Source organism: Squalius cephalus (genome assembly GCF_949319135.1).
Source record: "Squalius cephalus genome assembly, chromosome: 1".
In the NCBI taxonomy this organism is placed as follows: domain Eukaryota; kingdom Metazoa; phylum Chordata; class Actinopteri; order Cypriniformes; family Leuciscidae; genus Squalius; species Squalius cephalus.
Genome location: NC_137122.1, coordinates 18,081,200 through 18,101,839, shown reverse-complemented (window position 1 = coordinate 18,101,839; position 20,640 = coordinate 18,081,200). Strand labels below are relative to the sequence as shown.

Below are 20,640 nucleotides of genomic sequence, written 5' to 3'. Positions count from 1 at the left end.
AGTGGTGTATTAATTTTAAAATCAACAACAATGATGGACAGTTCAATGTTCAGTGAATAAATACATTTATCAAAAATACATTTACAATAAAAAAGACTTCCAGTTACATTTCGTTAGATGTTGGTTTTATTTTATGTTCTCAAAATGTTCACAAATAAGAGTTAGTGTATATTTGTCAGATACTAATAGTGAAGGTGAGCAATTATCATGAGAAGCAAAACCATGCACTATACTGTGAGAATTGCAGATCGTTTTCATCTTTCAAGAGAGCTGACATATCTGAGAGAGGAGCTATTTAGCAAATATGTACTAAATATTCAGTCCTCCACTCTACCACTTTGTTAGATGTGAGATTTTCGTAAGACGCAGATTTGTAAGACGTAAAATTAATGTAAACATACACTTGACGGCACTGCGCAGGTGCGCAAGGTGTTTTTGAATACGACTGAGGAAAAGATATATTCAAGCTTTTACATGCTTATTTTTTTCCTGTTGGTCTACACAAATGTTTTATTTGGATCGAGCTCTATTGGATCCATTGATACGTTTACATAAAGGCTTTTCAGTCTGATTGAGACATCAATACAATTATAAACTGATTATTTGGGTACATGTAAACTAAAAAACACACTATAGCCAGGAGTCGTAAACAACACATAGGCAGTGTTAAAATTATTTAAAGTAGAGCTTAAAAAGCATGTTAGACCAATTTCCACTGCATCCGCTTCTAGTGTGAAACGGTGAACCTCCAATCTGTCACAGCAGACTAGTCTGTTGTCCATCTATACAAATGCACAAAAAGATCAAAAGTTTAATTAAGGATATCACAAGCAAACAAATTTTTTATTACAATATCAGGTGATATTTCTGTCTTTCTGTGTAACTGCTTTAATTACCCAATTTGGTGATAATTGGTTCTTTGATGCTCTTGTGAGACACAACACAATCATATTCATCTCTTTCCTCCTGCTTGATCTCCACACTCTTCCTCAGCTGATAGGATCCATCATGGTTTGGTCTGATTCCTGTCGATTCAATCTGATCTTCAGGCAGAGATGTGCAATATTTCCTAATGGTCATCATCACGTCTTTGGGGTAGAAGCCGGTGGCCAGACAGGTCAGTTTCAGCTTGGTTTCATCAGTGGATTTCCTTGAAAACACATGAACCTTTGGAGGAGCTGAAAACACAGAAATCAGTTTATCAATCAGTTTAATCAGCTGCTGATCATCAACAAATACAAACACATTTACTCACATCCGTTTCTGAACTCCTCGTCTCCATATTCTCTGAATTTGTTGAGCCAGTCCACACACTCTTTCTCCAGGTAGCCTTTGGTGTATTGGTTTAGGATCGGCACATTGTCCCATTTTCTCTTGGTTGGTAGAGCTGCGTCAACTGGGGCGACCCATTGAGACTCTCTATCATCATAAGACAAGAAGTTATTTCCATCATAGCCGTACTCAGAAACACCTTTGGAAAACGTCACTGTATCTCCCTGCTGCTCTACTTCACAACCGTGTCTCCACTGAAGAACATGAAGATCTGAAACATGAACAATCAAAATGTTTATAAGATGATAACAATAATAAAACTAGAATACATAAGCAGGTTAAACAGCATGAATGTTCCTCACCTGATTCATTGTGTCTCATGCGGTCCATCAGAATCTTGACATTGACATTAAACCACATCTCTTTGCTCTTTCTGGACTGAGTGCCTTTTTCCCAGTAATCCTCCTGCATTTTCTCTTTCATCCAGGGCTGTGTGGGAATCTTTCTCTTTTCTTTACTATTGTAATAGTCGATCTGTGTGTCGTCTAACAGACCCATAGCAGTGAATTCATAGATGCCCGGCAGATCCACAGGTTTGGACAAAGCAGTGTAAATGTAATACAGCGAGTGTCTCTCTGCAAGGAAAAGGAAAAGGAAAAGGAAAAAATAGGGGGGGGGGGGGGGGGGGGAGTATTCACTTATGAGGCTGTCATGGCTTGGTTGCAGAAATGAAGACAAATGGATGTAACAGCAGTTTTGTATTTATTTAACAAAGAAACTCAGAGCCAAAAAACAAACAAGAAAAGAACAACCAAGCACAACGCAACACAGACAACTGAACTGAACCAAACACAGAGCTTAAAGTCCCGTTGAACTAGTGGTTGCAGTGGACATTTACGTCAAAGTCCGCTCTGAAATGCAATTCGGTTTAATTCCCAATGACTTCCATAGTAGGAAACAAATATACTATGGAAGTCATTGGGACCCAAAAACTGTCTGGTTACTGACATTCTTCTAAATAACTTCCTTTCTGTTCAGCAGAAGAAAGAAATTCATACAGGTTTGAAACAACATGAGGGTGAGTATATGATGACAGAATTTTCATTTTAAAAGTGAACTTCTCCTTTAATCTTTTTTAACAGAAACACATAGTTAAAACACAGTTATTTCACATTTATAATTTTTTACTGAAAAACATGCAGTTAACTACATGCATGATTTGTTGTGACTATACATCACTGTATCAGCAACTATAAAGTTACTGTATGTTAAATAAAGCAACATGCAGCATATCATCAGTGTTTCTCTGCTCATCCTGGACTGAAGCTCAGACTCTACTCTTCAACATATCATCAACATATCATCAGTGTTTCTCTGCTCATCCTGAACTGAAGCTCAGACTCTACTCTTCAACATATCATCAACATATCATCAGTGTTTCTCTGCTCATCCTGAACTGAAGCTCAGACTCTACTCTTCAACATATCATCAACATATCATCAGTGTTTCTCTGCTCATCCTGGACTGAAGCTCAGACTCTACTCTTCAACATATCATCAGTGTTTCTCTGCTCATCCTGAACTGAAGCTCAGGCTCTACTCTTCAACACAATGGTGACACACAAAACACACCATACAGAAACACTTTAAACCCCAACAGAACATTAAACACTACCAGATCTCTCAGAATCTCAGCATCTTCACTTATTACAATCCAGACTTTATTTCTTTCATACTAACATTCTTATTGAGAATTAACAGAGGTTTAGAAGTTGAAGCTTTATTGAAAATAATAAAGTTTGATGTCACCATGATGGAGATCAGTGTTTGCTTTACACTGAAAAAAAATATTTATTGTCATAGTTGAATTTACAAAAAAAAAAAGATGTTAATTGGTTCCACATAATTGATTTTAGCTACATTTAAACAAATGCATTACGTTGAAATAAGTTCAACTTGATGCATTTGTTTAAATGTAGCTAAAATCAATTGCGTGGAACCACTTACGATAAAAACATTTAGAAAATTCAATGAATTTACTGAAATCATTGAATTTACTAAAAAAATTTATCGTAAGTGGTTCCACGCAATTGATTTTAGCTACATTTAAACAAATGCATCAAGTTGAACTTATTTCAACGTAATGCATTTGTTTAAATGTAGCTAAAATCAATTATGTGGATCCAATTAACATCATTTCTTTTAGTAAATTCAACTAGTCAATGAATCATTTTTTTCAGTGTAGTTGGGCTCGTGACCTTTTACTGTTTAAGTATTTATCTGGCTGCTTTAACTGTCTTTGATGCATATTAGATATGGTAGGAATCCAAGAGAAACTCAGATCAGATGATGTTGGTCACTTTTTAGTGATAATAATCATCATGTAGTGTCCTGCTTCATTGATACCACCTGAAGTGTAATATCTGATTAAGTCGATAAATATTAGTTGTTAATTTTTAATGCCAAAACTGCTATAGAAGATCCTGCAGTGCTGTGATACTCTTATTTTATGAAGTCATTACACAGAAAATGATCTGATCTTTATTCACATTATCAAAATTGTCATCAGGTGAAACAATGTCAAACAATAAATGACTCAGGGGGCTTTCACACTGGCAGTTGTATTGAAAATCGCTAATGTGAAAGCTGTGTAACGACTGAGACAAGTCAGACACAAGTATTTGTTAGAGCTTAACAACTGATATTTAGAACTCACTCTGGGAATCTGAGGCTCATCCCCCCAAACAGGGCAAGAAGATCTCAGTTACCCCGGCAACGATCAGATAAGGAGTTTTATGACTTTTAGCAATGTGGACAGAGCCTCTGCTGCAAGACCCATAGATATTAGAACAGACTCTCCTGCATTCATTTATCGATGGACTGATTAACATTAAATTAACATGCATTCCAGAACATTTTGTGAATGATTTACTGTCTTGGGTTGTGTCTTGTAATACTATTATCTGTTAATACTATTATTTCTTTGATACTATATATCTTATTATAGAAACCACAGCCAACGTTACCCCACGCATACCATGTTTGGTCTCTATAAATTGGTAATTTGAAGATCGAAATGACTGTGTACATGATATGCCGATAGCTGTGCAACATATTAGTATTACAATAATCTTTCTTAGTTTCGCCTTCAGAAACCAATCCAAAGCCATTGCAAATGAGCATGCTTAGAACATAGCGTCATAAATCTTCTCCACAGAGGAAACTCCCGCCAGAAAGTCCACCCGTCTCATCGGTCAAGCAAACCCAGAGAGGTGTGGCCGTTCTCAGGCTTTATTAGAGACAGTCCACAGTGACCGCCCTCTTTCTTAGCTTGTCTCATCCAGCTACAACAGTGCTTCCGGAGCACGGCCTGCCATGCTTTCATACTACCAAAGGGAGACAGAAGGCCGTGTCTCCAATCCAGAAAACTGCAACTTTACCATCACTGAATGGACAACGATCAATTCCGGGCCTTCTCTGCACTTCAGGATGCCGTGCCGTCCAGCGTGCCCTCAGCAGGCCAGGACAGCAGGCTTCGATTCACAACAGCCATGTGCTCGTCGAAACCACCATGCAAGCTCATCATCATCTTCTCCATCAAGCAGAGAAGAAAACGATGGCAACTTGCACCAGTGACTTTTGACACTCACAGACCCATCAACAAACTCAAATTTCAACCACTTCAAGAATTGTATCCACTGCAGACCCTGCAAGTATCAATTTAATGAGGTGCTCTGAAAATGATCAGCTGATGGTTCTTTTCATAGTTAAATAGACCTTTTCCATAGTTCCATTTCCTGCTTCTGGTTCCACATCACTCACCTTTTTACCTATGCATGTATGTATGTATGTATGTATGTATGAATGAATGTTTGTATGTTTGTTTAGTGTTAGTTATGTTTGTGAGTTAGTTAATAAAACTTGTGCACAATATGGATGTGGTTTCTAAGTGTCTCTGCTTGCATACAAAGTCCCTTTTACGATCTTGATCTTGTTACGTGCTCTAAGTGCTGTACATGCTAAGGAATAATTATTTTTCAGTGACCATGAAAGATACACTTTTCTTAGAATAAATTAATAATCAAAGAGCTTGTTGGAACTGATTAATTGATTGTAATATTAATTTAGCTTACCTCAAAGTTAATCTAATTAACTGACCCAAATATTAATAATTAATCATAAATGGTAATTATGGATTATTATTAATATTTCCTCTTTGAGCTAATATCATTACATCTGTTAAAGTCTCCCTACCATTGTCCGGGAAGCAGACACACTCTGTCAGTTCAAAGCTAGATTAAAGACACATCTCTTTGACCTAGCATACACATAATACACTATAGACTTCTATAATTCAATGTTAGGCTGCATAGTTTAGGTCAGCTGGAACCGGGAACACTCCCCATAAATCCTGATGTACTCGTTACATCATAAGAAGAATGGCGTCTACGCTAATATTAGTCTCTCTGTTTATCCCGAGGTTTACCGCAGTCCGCCGGATCCAGGGCGTATCCAGATCTGATGAAGGACCTGCGCCTGGACGCGACGACAGCGCAGTCCTGAAGTGTCAACTAGTCTCTCCCCTGTGAAGGCCTTCTTCCCTTCCCTTTACCTCTCTACAGATAAGGCATTGTCGGGATAATTATGGCTTGTGTGGCTACGCGGAAGCGATAAAAATTCTGTATTATACATTTTAAGGCCAGACAAGTAGTATGTTGAGGGTTGATTTGTAGGGAAGGACTACACGCCTGCGCACATATATTCAAAGGCGCATACCTATAGACTGAACTCGTAATACGCATGTGCACACCATCAGCGTTCTCACTGGTTCGCGTTTTTGAAGTTTGCGCAGAAAGAACTTAAGAGTTTTCTGTTAAAACGGTGTTGAGTTAGAGGCCCCTATAACTAATGATCGTTGTGACGGAAGTGAATCAATCAAACTAACTTTAGCTGGATAATAACTTTATTCTAGAGCTGCTATAAAGCCAAAACAATCTCTGTTACTTTAATTTCCTATTATCTCTGTAAAGCGGCTTTGGAACAATCTACATTGTTAAAAGCACTATATAAATGAAGATGACTTGACTTGACTTGACGTGACTAAATGAGGGCAGACATTGAAACCCTTAACAGTGCACAGTCTAGTGTGCTTTAATACCTTTAAAAACATCCACATTATGACAGACCATTCATTGTTCCCTGAATAAGTAATTTTTATAATGGCATGTTTACAATAAACAAGCCGCTCCTGTAAGAAGCCCTAAGTGTAAATGAATTTCTGCTGTGCTACACTAGACCCTTTGGAGAAACAGAAATGAGTGAAAAAAGCACTGATATTCAATTAAAGCATAGTTACTTACCAGTTAGTTTGTCTTTCTCCAGAGCAATAGTCGCACTGATGTCTGCTGTTTCACTGGCACACTCTCGTCCTGCTGGAGAAAAAGTGAAAGGTCAAAGTGCATCTCCAGGACTGTAGTATGAATCTACTTGAAATTTGCCATGACAAAGCAACAGCTCAAACATACCATCAGATACTTTCGTAAGTGAAGATTCTTCAGCATTAGCAGCACTGGCACTCAATTCTGTAACTTGTCCTGGAAAACCAAGATAAATGAATTGTAGTGGCAGAGAATTACTTTTCTCAGATAGAATATTTCATACAGGTTTAATGTTAATGTGTCAGGCCACATAATATTCATACACATATGTAACCGGGGCAGGAATAGCCTGATATTTCATTAATTTCCCAGGTGATTTACCCTTACGTTTGTTTGCGCTGTCCCTTTTAACAGTGTGTGCATATGCAAATGAGAGATAGCGTAAGTCAGACTGAAAGAGAACGCAGTTCGAAACAGAGTTACACAGAGGGAGAAATAGTTGATAAAACTGTTAAAGAGAGAACATTTCCAGTTTGATATTGACTTTTGAGAACAACAATACGTGATATTGCACATGTGCCAGCTACCACGTGAGCTTTTTCTGTGAAAATTGAGCCGAGAGATCTCATAAAAAGCCAAGTGTCTCATAATCGTAACAGACAGATATGCATTTGTATGCACTAGATTTGGTATTTGTTCAAAGTTTACATGCAATTTGTAGGATGGTTTGTATTTATTTGTGAAATATTATCTAGGCTCATTTATTTATATTTGCAAAACACAATGCATATGTTACTCCACTGCATTATCGGTCAAATGTACCTTTGTACTTGCGCATTGCTTTCTGTTTGTTTGTGAGTCAAGTTTTCCTTTGCAAAGCAGATCGAGTTTGTTTGCAAAATGCTGGATTTGTTTGTTTAAATATGGCACAATATTAACTCCATAAACCTTTATTTATTTTTGAGATTATCAAGGTGAAAACACCTTTTTTTTTTGTAAGACTCTTACTCTATGTTTTCTGCACTCATTGTAGTCAATTTGACAGTTTTGTAATATTGTTATATGCCAGTTTCTCTTATTAATTGGAATGGTTTCCAAAAAACGCTTTTCTCCCTGAACAAAGAATACATTAATTCTGTGTCTCATTTGAGGCTCAGTCTGAAACAAAATAATCATTTTTCTTCAGATGTTTTGGCTGTGTCTTATTCCCTGACATAACGTTGAACGGCCACACATAAATAATGATTTATTCAGATATTGTTCAGAATTTGGCTTTATAATGCATATGATATAATGATTAATGATTGAATAAATGATTTTAAGGGCTGTTTTCAAGTCAAGTCAAGTCAAGTTTATTTATATAGCGCTTTTCACAACATAGGTTGTATCAAAGCAGCTTCACAGTAATAAATTAAAACAATACATCAATGTTTGTTTCTAATGGAACGTCCATGTTTGGTAATGCTGATCAATAGTATCGTTGATTGATTAGTTAAATTAAATATCCAAATATCCCCAACTGAGCAAGCCAAAGGCAACAGTGGCAAGGAACCGAAAAACTCCATCAGGTGACCTAATGGAGAAAAAAAAAACCTTGGGAGAACCCGGGCTCAGTCGGGGGCCAGTTCTCCTCTGGCGTCTATGAACTAGAGACCGGATTTAACTGTAAGATTAAAAGTATTATATGAATGCCTGGCTGAAGAGATGCGTCTTTAATCTAGTTTTAAACTGGGAGAGCGAGTCTGAGCAACGAACAGTATCCGGAAGACTATTCCAGAGTTTTGGAGCTAAATGTGAAAATGCTCTCCCTCCTTTGGTGGATCTGGATATCCTAGGTATGACCAAAAGCCTCGAATTTAGTGACCTTAAAGAGCGCGATGGATTATAGGGCGATAGAAGATCGGTTAAATAGACTGGAGCTAAGCCGTTTAGGGCTTTATAAGTCAGTAGCAATACCTTGTAATTAATACGGGACTTTATAGGTAACCAATGTAGTGATGATAAAATTGGTGTTATATGATCATATTTTCTTGATCTAGTTAGAACTCTAGCGGCGGCATTTTGGACTAACTGTATCTTGTTTATTGAGGATGCAGGACAACAAGCTAATAAAGCATTACAGTAATCTAGTCTCGAGGTCATGAATGCATGAACTAACTTTTCTGCATCAGAAACAGATAGCATATTACGTAGCTTAGCAATGTTTCTAAGGTGGAAAAAGGCTGTTTTTGTAACATATGAAATATGATTTTCAAAAGACAGGTTGCAGTCAAGTATAACACCCAGGTCTTTTACTGTAGAGGATGAAGTAACAGGACATCCTACTATGTTAAAGTTGTAGTGTGAGAGGTTTTGTGGGTGGTTTTTTGAGCCGATAAGTATTACCTCTGTCTTGTCTGGATTTAATAAAAGAAAATTGCGCGTCATCCAATCTTTTATATCTTTAACACACTCTGTCAATTTGGATAATTTAGCGTTTTCATCTGGCCGTGATGAAATATAGATTTGAGTGTCATCAGCATAACAATGGAAACTAATTCCATGTTTCCTTATAATATTTCCAAGTGGCAGCATATATATTGAGAATAATAGAGGGCCTAACACAGATCCCTGCGGCACTCCATAGTTTACTGGAGTTATGATCGATTTTTCTCCATTTAAATAAACAAAATGGTAGCGGTCAGATAAATACGATCTAAACCAGCTTAATGCTTGTCCTTGAACACCAGTATAATTTTGTAGTCGATCTAAGAGTATTGTATGATCTATAGTATCGAACGCAGCACTAAGATCAAGTAAAACTAGTATTGAGATACAGCCTTGGTCAGAAGCTAAAAGTAAATCATTTGTGATTTTAACGAGCGCAGTTTCAGTGCTATGATGCGGCCTGAACCCAGACTGAAACTTTTCATAGGTGTCATTTTCTTGCAAGAAAGAGCCCAGTTGAGCGGACACAACTTTTTCTAGTATTTTAGACATAAAAGGTAGATTTGAAATGGGTCTATAATTTGCTAGATTATGTGGATATAATTGTGGTTTCTTAATGAGAGGTTTTATAACTGCCAGTTTAAATGTTCTTGGAACATGACCTAATGATAAAGACGAGTTAATAATATTGAGGAGAGGCTCTTCCACTACAGGTAACACTTCTTTCAATAGTTTAGTTGGTATAGGATCTAGTAAACATGTTTTCACAACTACAAGTTATGATACTTTTTTTTGTTGCTTTTTGTTCATTTACACAACAATGCATTTTGGGGGACTGAAAACGCAAACTTATAAAAACAGGTTTCAAAGTGCAAGTTTTTGAAAATGACACCATGATCGTCTCCACGTAAACTACAAACAAACACTGATGAAAGTAAAAATGAAAGTATCTAAAGTAATTTCAGAATGTCTCCTATCATTTTGATTGATCAGAATACATCTACTAGCTTACCAATTCAGGGTAATATTTAGCTAAATAATTTGGATGGTTTATCATAAATATTTTTAGAACTGGACAAATTTGCTTTGATGTAACAATCTGTTATGCTAAAATTTTACTCTGACAAGCCAAAAACAATGTTTTGAATGGGATCAGCAAAAAAATTCACAGTCGTGCAGAAATTATGTGTAGTTCCAAAATATATGGTCACATGACAATAAAAGTGGTACAGTTTCCAAGATAAATGGGGTGGGTCAATTTACCAACTGGCTCATCTTACCCCTAATTGGTTCTTTGATGCTCTTGTGGGTCAAAAGACAATCATATTCATCTTTTTCCTCCTCCTTGATCTCCACACTCTTCCTCAGCTGATAGGATCCATCATGGTTTGGTCTGATTCCTGAGGATTCAATCTGATCTTCAGGAAGAGATGTGTTATTTTTCCTAATGGTCATCATCACGTCTTTGGGGTAGAAGCCGGTGGCCAGACAGGTCAGTTTCAGCTTGGTTTCATCAGTGGATTTCCTTGAAAACACATGAACCTTTGGAGGAGCTGAAAACACAAAAATCAGTTTATCAATTCTATTCATCATCTGTGGATGATCAACAAATACAAACACATTTACTCACATGTTTTTCTGAGCTCCTCGTCTCCATATTCTCTGAATTTGTTGAGCCAGTCCACACACTCTTTCTCCAGGTAGCCTTTGGTGTATTGGTTTAGGATCGGCACATTGTCCCACTTTCTCTTGGTTGGTAGAGCTGCGTCAACTGGGGCGACCCATTGAGCCTCTTTATCATCAAAAGACAGAAAGTCCTCTCCGTCATAGCCGTACTCAGAAACACCTTTGAGAAACTTCACTTCATCTCCCTGCTGCTCAACTTCACAACCGTGTCTCCACTGAAAAACATGAAGATCTGAAACATGAAGAATCAAAATGTTTATAAGATGATAACAATAATAAAACTAGAATACATAAGCAGGTTAAACAGCATGAATGTTCCTCACCTGATGTATCGTCTCCCATGCGGTCCATCAGAATCTTGATATTGACAATAAACCACTGTTCTTTGCTCTTTCTGGACTGAGTGCCTTTTAACCAGTAATCCTCCTGCATTTTCTCTTTCATCCAGGGCTGTTTGGGAATCTTTCTCTTTTCTTTACTATTGTAATAGTCGATCTGTGTGTCGTCTAGCAGACCCATAGCAGTGAATTCATAGATGCCCGGCAGATCCACAGGTTTGGACAAACCAGTGTAAATGTAATACAGCGAGTGTCTCTCTGCAATGAAGAGCAATAACTTATGGAGGAAATTACTGTTCACTTCAGTGTAAATGTGATGAATGTGCTGCGCATCATGTGGGTAAAGCTCAAACACAATCTCCAAACATTTCAGCTACAGACACAACCAAATAAAATTAATCTTATAATCTATTACGATAATATATAAAGCCAGAAATTTGATTTTCAGAGGTAAACTTTAGTTTAAACTTTAGTTTGCTGTTAAAACATAATCTCGTTAAATATGTAATAACCTCTAATATCAATCACATATGATAATAACGGTGTTGACAAACAGTCAAGTTATAGTTGATAGTTTTTTAATTGTCAAAAACTCGCATATATTTAATTATATGAGTATATAGGCTACTTTTGTTTTTCATATTCGATGCTAGCCTGAATGTGTAATCAAATTGTATTTCTGTCTTTTTCAAATACGATTTAAATCACGACGCGTCCTCGTTACTTTCACTTTCGTTCTCTGCTAAACGCAGCAACTTTTAGTCTTTTAACGTTACCTGCTTGAATTGAAGGCAAAGTCCCGCAAAGAAGAAAAACACAAAGCAGAGCAAAGATCTTCGTCGAGACACTCGCGATCATGATGATTGAAATGCAGTTAATATATCGTTGGATACAAACACTAGTGTCAACAACAGAAAACTGCAGAAAATAGAAAAAAGAAAATAGCGGATGTTTTAACCAATAAGAAAACAGAACGATGGACATCATCCGTATATGGGCAGAATAAGCAATACCCTAATTCTTCCACAAAAATGATTGCTATTTAGACGTTGATTTTAGAGAATTGGTTTTAGTTCATGTTGGATTTAATAGTTAAAAGGTATTTCAAAGATACAAAGCTCAATGGCGTTAAAAAAAATAAATAAATAAAAAACTTGTTTTTCAGGCTGGACCAGCCAATGCGCACATGTTAGTCATCCTCGCGCTCAGAACACTGTTTCTATAGCAACCGGAGCTTTTAATGGCAGCTGCAGTGACGCGATTTGCTCTTTTATTTAGAAGGCGTTACTTTTTCCGAAATATTGGCGTTGCACTTTCTTCCATTCATAAGTAATATTAGTGTACCATGTTTGTATCTTTGGTCTTTGGCGTCCTGACCTGTGTAAGATTTAACAACAGAATAATGATCATTGGAATCCCTTTTAGCTAATTAGACAAAAGGGGTAGAGCACAGAGTGGTTTTATTACTCTTAAATGACAACAATATCCCAGACAGCAACATAGTGTCGGCCCAGATCTGGACCGTGTGGAATCCATAGCCGCGTTTCCACTGTTGGGCCAGTGCGAGCCAGAGCTTTGAACGGGCCGTGCCGGGCTAAAAGCCCCGGGCCTGTAGCACCGAGTCCAAAACACACTGCGTTTCCACTGTCGGGCCAGAAGCTCCACAGCGCTTGACACCTGATCAACTTTCTCTTGACTTTTACTTGCCATAACAAATGTGTTTTATAAACTCACAGTTACAGCAGCCAGAGAGAAACATATAGAAAAAAGTCAAGAGCACAACTAAAGCAAACACTGATCTCCATCATGGTGACTACAAACTTTATTATATTCAATACAACATCAACAACTAAATATCTGTTAATTCTCAACAATAACTTATGTACATGTATGAAAGAAATAATGTTAAACTGGTTTGTAAACTTTTTTACACACTCAGTGGAAGTCAGTTGTAGTTCTTGTGTTTCTCTTTTTTCTGTTCTTGTTTCTCTGTCCTTCAGTGATTCTGCTCATCAGGTGTTCATCGGTGTCTCAATTCACTCACTTCTTTTCATTCACTCTCTCAAGTGGACTATACTAGTGAACTAATGTAGGGATTAGTGAATGAGGGTATAGGGTGTGATTGGGTTCATCGATCCGTGTGTTCATTTTGTGTATCTGTTGGTTGTTATGGGTGTGGGATCTGATTGTTTAGTCTTGTTTGTTGCTTAGTAACTAGCTGATCACTTAATCAGCCCGCAGCTGCAGCTAGTTAATTCTGTTGTGAGCTGCCTATATCTAGCAGGAGTGATTATTGCCTGGTGTCGGTTCACCACTCTTGTTTATGCTCTCTTACCCAGTTCCGGTGCCTGAGTTTCCTTACGGAGTTATTTCCTCGATCCCGTCTGTGTTCTGGAGATCGTTTGGAGTTCTCTTCATTCCAGTTCCCGTTTGGCCATCCACACAGGATTATATCTCTCATCCTCTCCGGTGTATTTGTATCCTGGTCGCCCGCCTGCTATACGTGGTGTTTTGAGTTATTCATCTGTTCAACCTGCCTTCAATAAACTGTTTGCTTGCATTTGGATCTACGACTCTCATTCTGACACTGAGTATCGATTTTGAGCGCTGTTAATTCACGGTATATTCCTGTAAGCTACTTTCTAGAAAATTACAAATATTACCCAGAATGCATTGTTTTCTATGGTATATTATGTTTTAATTTCAGATGGTATGTTACTGTCAGAATATTCTTTTACAGCAAGGCTTAACAGTGCAGGGATGTGATGGTGAGGATGTTTTTCCCCCGGTTAATCGACATTTGACAACACCGGTATCACAGAGGGGGACTTTTGAGTTTTTCCCTCTTTTTCCACCTCACTTTTAAATTGCTTGCGGTAAGTGTCCACTGGCACAGAGCCGAGCAAGCGTTTTCAATTCATTCCTATAGGAATGAACTGAAAACGCTCGCTGAGTGGTCAAACACCGTAATTAATGCCTGTGGCCTTGCAGATTTTACTTGCGAATTAGCCGTAATCGGGCCCAGCAATTGCTTGAATGCATAATTCTTAATGAAAAACACAACAACAAAAAAGTACAATGACAAATTACTGTTCATTTCCGTGTAAATGTGATAAAAGTTGTGTCTGTCTGAAGAGGAATAACATGCATAAAATAACTGTTCACTGATAAAAATGGTTTCTGAAGGAGAGAGAAAATAAATAAGGTGGGTGAGGAACAGATTTAAAACAATTCAGTTACAAAAATACACAAATTTAATTAATCTACTATAATAAAATATAGTAGACATTTTAGTCGAAATCACAAATCTGAAAGCAATCCTACTGGATAAACTGAACTTTTGACCAAATAAACTGAATAGTTCATTTCAGTTTATCTACTATAGTATAGGCCTAGTATGATAAAGTGTCTTAGATCAATTAATTTGAGGTTGTTGAAACAATCCTGTAAAACATAATAACAGCTAATATCAATCACATGGACATGGTTAATAATGTGGAAGTTTATGCCGTTTTATGAACAGGACGTGTAAAAAATAAAAAATGTAATCTTTTACCTGCTTGAATTGAAGGCACAGTATCATCAATAAGAAAACCACAAAGCAAGAGCGAAGATCTTCGTCGAGACACTCATGATTGAAATGCCTTGAAGTGTGTGAATTTTTACTAATTTTTGTATCGTGGAAAAACTGCCCACGACATGAAACCATAAAATACAGGATGATGTTTTAACCAATAAGAAAACAGAACAATGACTTGAATGCAAAATGGGCAAAATGAGCATATCTTGGCATCCACTGAAAAATGATATTGAGTTAACGTTACATTACTACTTGGGTTGAAAAAATAGTAGGCTAAAGCAAAACTCACTAGGTCTCTATGTGAAGCTTTTATGCTATTTATGATGAACTCATACCTAACTTTTTTCTGTTTATATTATTTCCTTTCTTTTGACTTGCATTATTATTTTTATAAATGACACTGTATATTTTCTTTTTCTAATTGTTGTAGTCTAGGCTATATTTGTTTAATATTTGTTCACTATATGTTCGATTATTGTCATGTTTATTATCTGTATGTGACTGGCATTCAATAGAAAACAATCTCTGCATCCATCCATTTATAATTTATCTCTTAAAATTCTTCCACATATGTATAGCTTTTAGACGTTGGATTTAGTTCATGATGGATCTGGCAGTGTTTTCCAAGTGAAATGGAACTCTTTGGTTTAACATGTGAACATATTGTTAATACATGTTATATATTGCATACAAGGTTGTATGTCATGAACATGTTATCTCTGTATGTTTTATGAGGAAAAATAGAGTAAAAAATAAATAAATAAAAATGTGAGGTTTAAGCATTGTTGGATCTGATTGGTTAATGGTTCTCGTGATCTCGCTCTGATTGGTCAGACCGACTCTCATTCGCGCTCGTTTACATCAGTATCGTGATTGTAGTCTTTTAATCCCGTCAAACGGATATATCGCACTCAGAATTATCACATCACTCAATTTTGTGTCGAATAACCCGAAACATGTCGAGTTCAGACGCGATCTGTGAGAAGATTCACGACGCACACGGGGCGCGGTGGGAGCGCGGCGGCATTTGCGTCGCGTGCGTCCTGGAGATGATGGACAGGTCGGATGTATCGGTAAGAACAGTAATATTTGGATACATCTGAAATAAAAAAGCGCGTTTAACGAGCGCCATCGTGTGGAAGTTCATGATTGACGTTCAAAATCATATTGCAGGCGGTGCGCAAGCGCGCGGCGCTCGTGTCCGTGATGCGCGTGGCCGCGGTTCGCGAGCTGTTGTATCGCGAAGAAGAAGGAAGAATAAACTTCATCTCATCATTACTGAGTAAGAGAAACACGGTCATGATTAGTGTACAGTCTACAAAATACCACTAAATATGACATTTCTGTTACTCTTCTCTGTTTATTGTGCGATATACGAACAAAGTCTCTAGATTATATTAGATTTGTCATTGGCTTAGTATGACTAGTAGAAAATAAGCTCTGTGACCAACAAAAGTTTTTGATTCTTATGTGTTTTTGTTGATGATAATCTTCACAAACTTTACAATCACTTTGACATTGCGAAACAACATAACTAACTTCAGAATATAACTCATATGTTTCAGGAACGCTGTTCAGCGCCGTGGACTCATCACTGCTGGATCAGACCGTACAGGGTGATCAATATATATATATATATATATATATATATTTAGATTTTGTGTACATTTATGACATGTACAATCAATCTCTCCATATTTTTTTCTTTTTTGATAATATGTAGAAAGTTGTTGTGAGGTTTTTGTCTTTAGCTGTTGGAGCAAATATGAACACAAAAATCATATTTGCTGTCGTCTCCCGTTCACCACCACGGTTCACACAACTGTGACCCAGGAAGTGTGGAAAAGAGGGTCTATTTAGCAGTTTTTGCTCAGGATGTTTTGAGGTCTGCGGTGTCTATGAGATTGAGAAGTGTGTTTGTGTTTCAGTTCTGCTGCAGGTGACGCTGGACGTCCCGAATCAAGCGCTTCTGCTCTTCATCCTGGACCAGATCCAGTCACGGGTGTGAACACACACACACACACACACACACACACACACACACTCACTTTAACACTAGTTCAGCCGGTGTGATTGTTACCAGTGTCTCTCTCTCTCTCTCTCTCTCTCTCTCTCTCTCAGTGGACTGATGTCGGGGGTCTGAAAGCGTCTCTGTCCTCTGTCATGTTCCTGGGGAAACTGCTGGACGCTCATCCTACTCTGAGCCAAACACTCACGTCCAGCCGCTGTAAGACTGTCTGAACACATTCACACTTAATGCATCGCTTACGGCCTTCGTAGACTTAGCCTAATTTATGGCAGCGATTCTCAAACAGGCTTTCTCAGCCAAATATCTTTGGACTAAAATATTAAAGGGGTCATTAACTGAGTTATTTTATTGTTTTATAATGTTGCCTAGGGTTCCCTTATAATGTTAGTATGATTTTTACATGAAAAATGGTCATAATTAAGAAATAAAAGGCATTTTTCCCAGCCTGATTTTGAATGCTCTGTTTGAAAGGGTTTGTCTGCTGTGAGACTTCAGTGTAAACGCCCACTGCTGTGATTGGCTGTGAGACTTCAGTGTAAATGTCCACTGCTGTGATTGGCTGTGAGACTTCAGTGTAAACGCCCACTGCTGTGATTGGCTGTGAGACTTCAGTGTAAATGTCCACTGCTGTGATTGGCTGTGAGACTTCAGTGTAAACGGCCAGTGCTGTGATTGGCTGAAATCTTTGCATATGAAATAGCTAGGATTACTACATGTGGAAGAACTCTCTCGAAAACTTTTACTAAGTTTTTACTATAATACCTATTGAGATTAATGAATCATGAAAAGTGTTGATTATATTTAGATCTATTCCCAGCACATGAAAGGTTGCAGTGATGAGCTTTGAGTAGGGCCCTATAATTTCCGCGATCACGGAATCGCGGACGGAATCGCGGAATTGGCAAATTAACGCGGAATCTAGTGTCAACGCGGAATTTCGCGGAATTTTAGATATTTGGAATAAAATTCTGTTTTTGTGTGGGAGAAAAACGTATGTCTGAGGAAAATCGCATATTACTGCAGGGCTCGAAATTAACTTTTTTACTTGGTAGCACTGGTGCTCCCAACTTCAAAAAGTTAGGAGCACCAGCAAAAATTTAGGAGCACCCACCAAAAATGAAGGAGCACCACAACTACAAATTATATATTAACAGATTTTATTTCATCCTGTGGCCAAGATTTGAAATTTGGTCTTCTGGCTCTATATCATCTCACCCCGATGATATTGGCACATGATTTGTCATTTGACATAAATTTAGTGAAGGCAAGCTCTTCTTTGGCGATGGTGTATGCGGTGTTATATTCATAGACAGTATGGTTATATTTGACGTATCCTGCCGATTAAAAGCCTTAATAATCTAACCTGATTTGTTTGCCACACACCTGTCCCTGCATTTTTTGCTTGGCACTTGGCACTCTATTGCTATTAATATGCTGTATTAATCTTTGTTAATCTTAGTTAATAAAAATACAGCTGTTTATTGTTCATTAATGTTACTTCACAGTGCATTTAACTATGTTAACAAATAAAAAAAAATATTTCAATAATGTAGGCTATTAGTAGCCCAAATGTTGAAATTAACATTAACAATGGTTAACAAATTAACAAAGTGCAGTTTATTAATAGTACATGTTAACTGTGTTAACTAGAATTTAATAAGTGGAACATTATTGTAAAGTGTTACCGATTTGTTATACACCGATTCAGACGTCTCGTGACGTGAGTGTGTTGGACAGATCAGTTGTTTTAACCATTCATTAAAGTGAATCGGTTCAAATGAGTCATTAGTTCGCGAATCGGACGTGTCATTAGTGGACGTGTAGCATACGGCAAGCGTTGTGTGATTATCCCGGTAGTTTATTTTTTAGCACAATTCACACTCCACGGTAATTTAGGAGAAAAAATAATCTCCGAATGCTCCACAATGAAACTTCGGTCTTCCGCCCTTTTTCTATCGTGTCAAATGATTTTGATTAATATGCGCGAGCGCGAGGGAGAGAGAGCAAGACAGCGCTCGTGTTGTTTGAAGACGTGAGAGTGCGCGCGCGCGGCAGCAGTCACTCACTCACCGATCAAATAAGGCTTTGGCGGCCGCCAAAAAAAAAATCAATGCAAGAAAAACCCCGGGATTGGTTATATAACGTTGGATAGAATGACGGTCCGGCCATCGCGTATCAGCGCACATAAGGTACACACTGTGAAGTAATTTGCAAACGTTTTTTAGAGAAATGAAAACAGGTCGCACCACAACCATTATTTGCACTCGCACAAATGCTCCCAAATATATTTTTAGGTCGCACAGATTAAATTTCAGGAGCATATGCGACCAAAATGGTCGCAATTTCGAGCCTTGTACTGAAAGAACGAGCAGAGAGAGAGGCCCGGTCGCGCGCGCGTCTTCAAACTGTCTTGCTCTCTCTCACTCCCTCGCGCTTATTAATCTAAATCAATTGAGAATTGACACAATGGTAAAAGATCGGAAGAACGAAGTTTCACGTGGAGTATTCGGATATTTTTTTTTCCCTGAATTAGGCTACCGCTGGGTGTGAATTGTGCAAAAAAAATACTTTTTTACCTTGCCTTCTTCTCTGAAAAGCGTTCCGCCCATTCAGCTGACATAAAAAACACTTTCAATAAACTAAACAAAACCTATCCAATGATGAAATGTTTTCTGTGTTGACAAATCTTGTGCGATGTCCTAACTGCCGGGATAATCACACAACGCGTACAAGTCTGCTAATGATACGTCCGATTCGCGAACTAATGACTCCTTTGAACCGATTCACTTTAATGAATGGTTAAAACAACTGATCTGTCCAACACTGAATCGGTTCGGTGTATAACAAAATCGGTAACACTTTACAATAAGGTTCCATTTATTAAACTCTAGTTAACTAGATCAGTTAACATTAACTATTAATAAAGTGCACTTCTACAGCATTTATTAATCTTTATTAATGTTAATTTCACCATTTAGTAGCCTACATTATTTAAATGAAAAGTTGTATTTATTAACATTAGTTAGCTTAATGCACTGTGTGAAGTAACATTAAAAATGCAGGGTTAGGGTTAACTAAGATTAACAAAGATTAATAAATACAGTAACAAATGTATTGCTCGTGGTTCATGTTAGTTAGCCTAATACATTCACTAAAGTAAACAAACCAAACCACATTTAACACCTCTTAAAACGAGAATTTTGTTTGTTACCTCAATAAATTTAGGGTCATTCTTATTTTATTTGTGTACATTTTAATCATTAACATTAAAAACACTCTTTTTACGACTAAAATAACAGTAAAGGGTAAAAAAAAAACTGAATTCCCAAAAATTAAAACGGAAAAAACGGAATTTGCAAAAATTAAAACGGAAAAAACGGAATTTGGGAAAAAATAAAACGGAATTTGGGAAAAAATAAAACGGATTTTATAGGGCCCTATTTGAGCAGATGACAGACAGTCTGTTGATCGCGTGAATGAAGTGATCTCATCATTGCAATGCAATTTCTGCTTTCTCACTAATGTTTTCACCAAATAGCTGCAAACACAACGTAAATACAGTAAGAACTTCGTTGTGCAGTGTAACACCATCATTGATTTCATAATGAGTCTTGACAAGTGTCCAGATAAACTCGCGCTGTGTGATTGACAGCTTGGGCGATTGGAAAGGGATCGTTCTTTGACCGCTTTCTGTTTTTAATTTAATTACTAATCACAGATCAGGCATTAGAATAAACATGGTTACTTACATGTTTGTTTTCATGTTACTTACAACACTTTCCTAGCATCAGGATCTTTGGATGGTAATGGTATTGATCTTGTGTCGACCTTCTCACGTTCTCATGTAATTATTCACTAACGCTCCAGTGGGCGGGGCCAAAGACGCTGTGATGTAGACGTAGGCGTTGATATTCTTCTAAAGAAGAGAGAG

At 37.5% G+C, this 20,640-nt stretch overlaps 2 protein-coding genes across 5 annotated transcripts in view; one reads left to right on the top strand and one right to left on the bottom strand.

Annotated features, from left to right (window-relative positions):
* Positions 1-533: 533 nt before the first annotated feature.
* Positions 534-12,053, bottom strand: LOC307162281 (uncharacterized protein). 2 transcript variants are annotated; one of them, XM_079877500.1, is made up of 10 exons: positions 11,877-12,053; positions 11,086-11,358; positions 10,707-10,994; positions 10,357-10,629; positions 6,797-6,865; positions 6,632-6,703; positions 1,635-1,907; positions 1,256-1,543; positions 897-1,178; positions 534-782 (listed from the first exon to the last, which is right to left on the bottom strand). In XM_079877500.1, exons 1-10 carry the CDS (start codon positions 11,956-11,958, stop codon positions 757-759), a joined length of 1,926 nt encoding a protein of 641 aa, XP_079733626.1. In that variant the 5' UTR covers positions 11,959-12,053; the 3' UTR covers positions 534-756. The 2 variants fall into 2 exon arrangements, with proteins under 2 accessions (XP_079733626.1, XP_079733627.1); XM_079877501.1 differs by having other exon boundaries at positions 6,632-6,700; positions 11,877-12,015.
* A 3,483-nt stretch (positions 12,054-15,536) lies between these two features.
* Positions 15,537-20,640, top strand: part of mei1 (meiotic double-stranded break formation protein 1) — a 52,656-nt gene continuing 47,552 nt past the window's right edge. For 2 of the 3 annotated variants that reach the window (XM_079877181.1, XM_079877179.1), the window contains exons 1-5: positions 15,537-15,753; positions 15,854-15,962; positions 16,246-16,296; positions 16,609-16,682; positions 16,802-16,907. In XM_079877181.1, the coding sequence (XP_079733307.1) occupies positions 15,637-15,753; positions 15,854-15,962; positions 16,246-16,296; positions 16,609-16,682; positions 16,802-16,907 (457 nt within the window). In that variant the 5' untranslated portion in view covers positions 15,537-15,636. The remainder of the gene's footprint in view (positions 15,754-15,853; positions 15,963-16,245; positions 16,297-16,608; positions 16,683-16,801; positions 16,908-20,640) is intronic. The other variant, XM_079877180.1, reaches the window with a different exon arrangement.

Excerpts from the sequence above, each read along its gene's own strand:
- LOC307162281 (XM_079877500.1), bottom strand. The coding sequence starts at position 11,958 with ATGATCGCGAGTGTCTCGACGAAGATCTTTGCTCTGCTTTGTGTTTTT. Across the intron at positions 10,995-11,085 it reads CATGGGAGACGATACATCAG|ATCTTCATGTTTTTCAGTGG; the intron begins GTGAGGAACATT and ends TTCATGTTTCAG. Across the intron at positions 6,866-10,356 it reads CATCAAAGAACCAATTAGGG|GACAAGTTACAGAATTGAGT; the intron begins GTAAGATGAGCC and ends TTGGTTTTCCAG.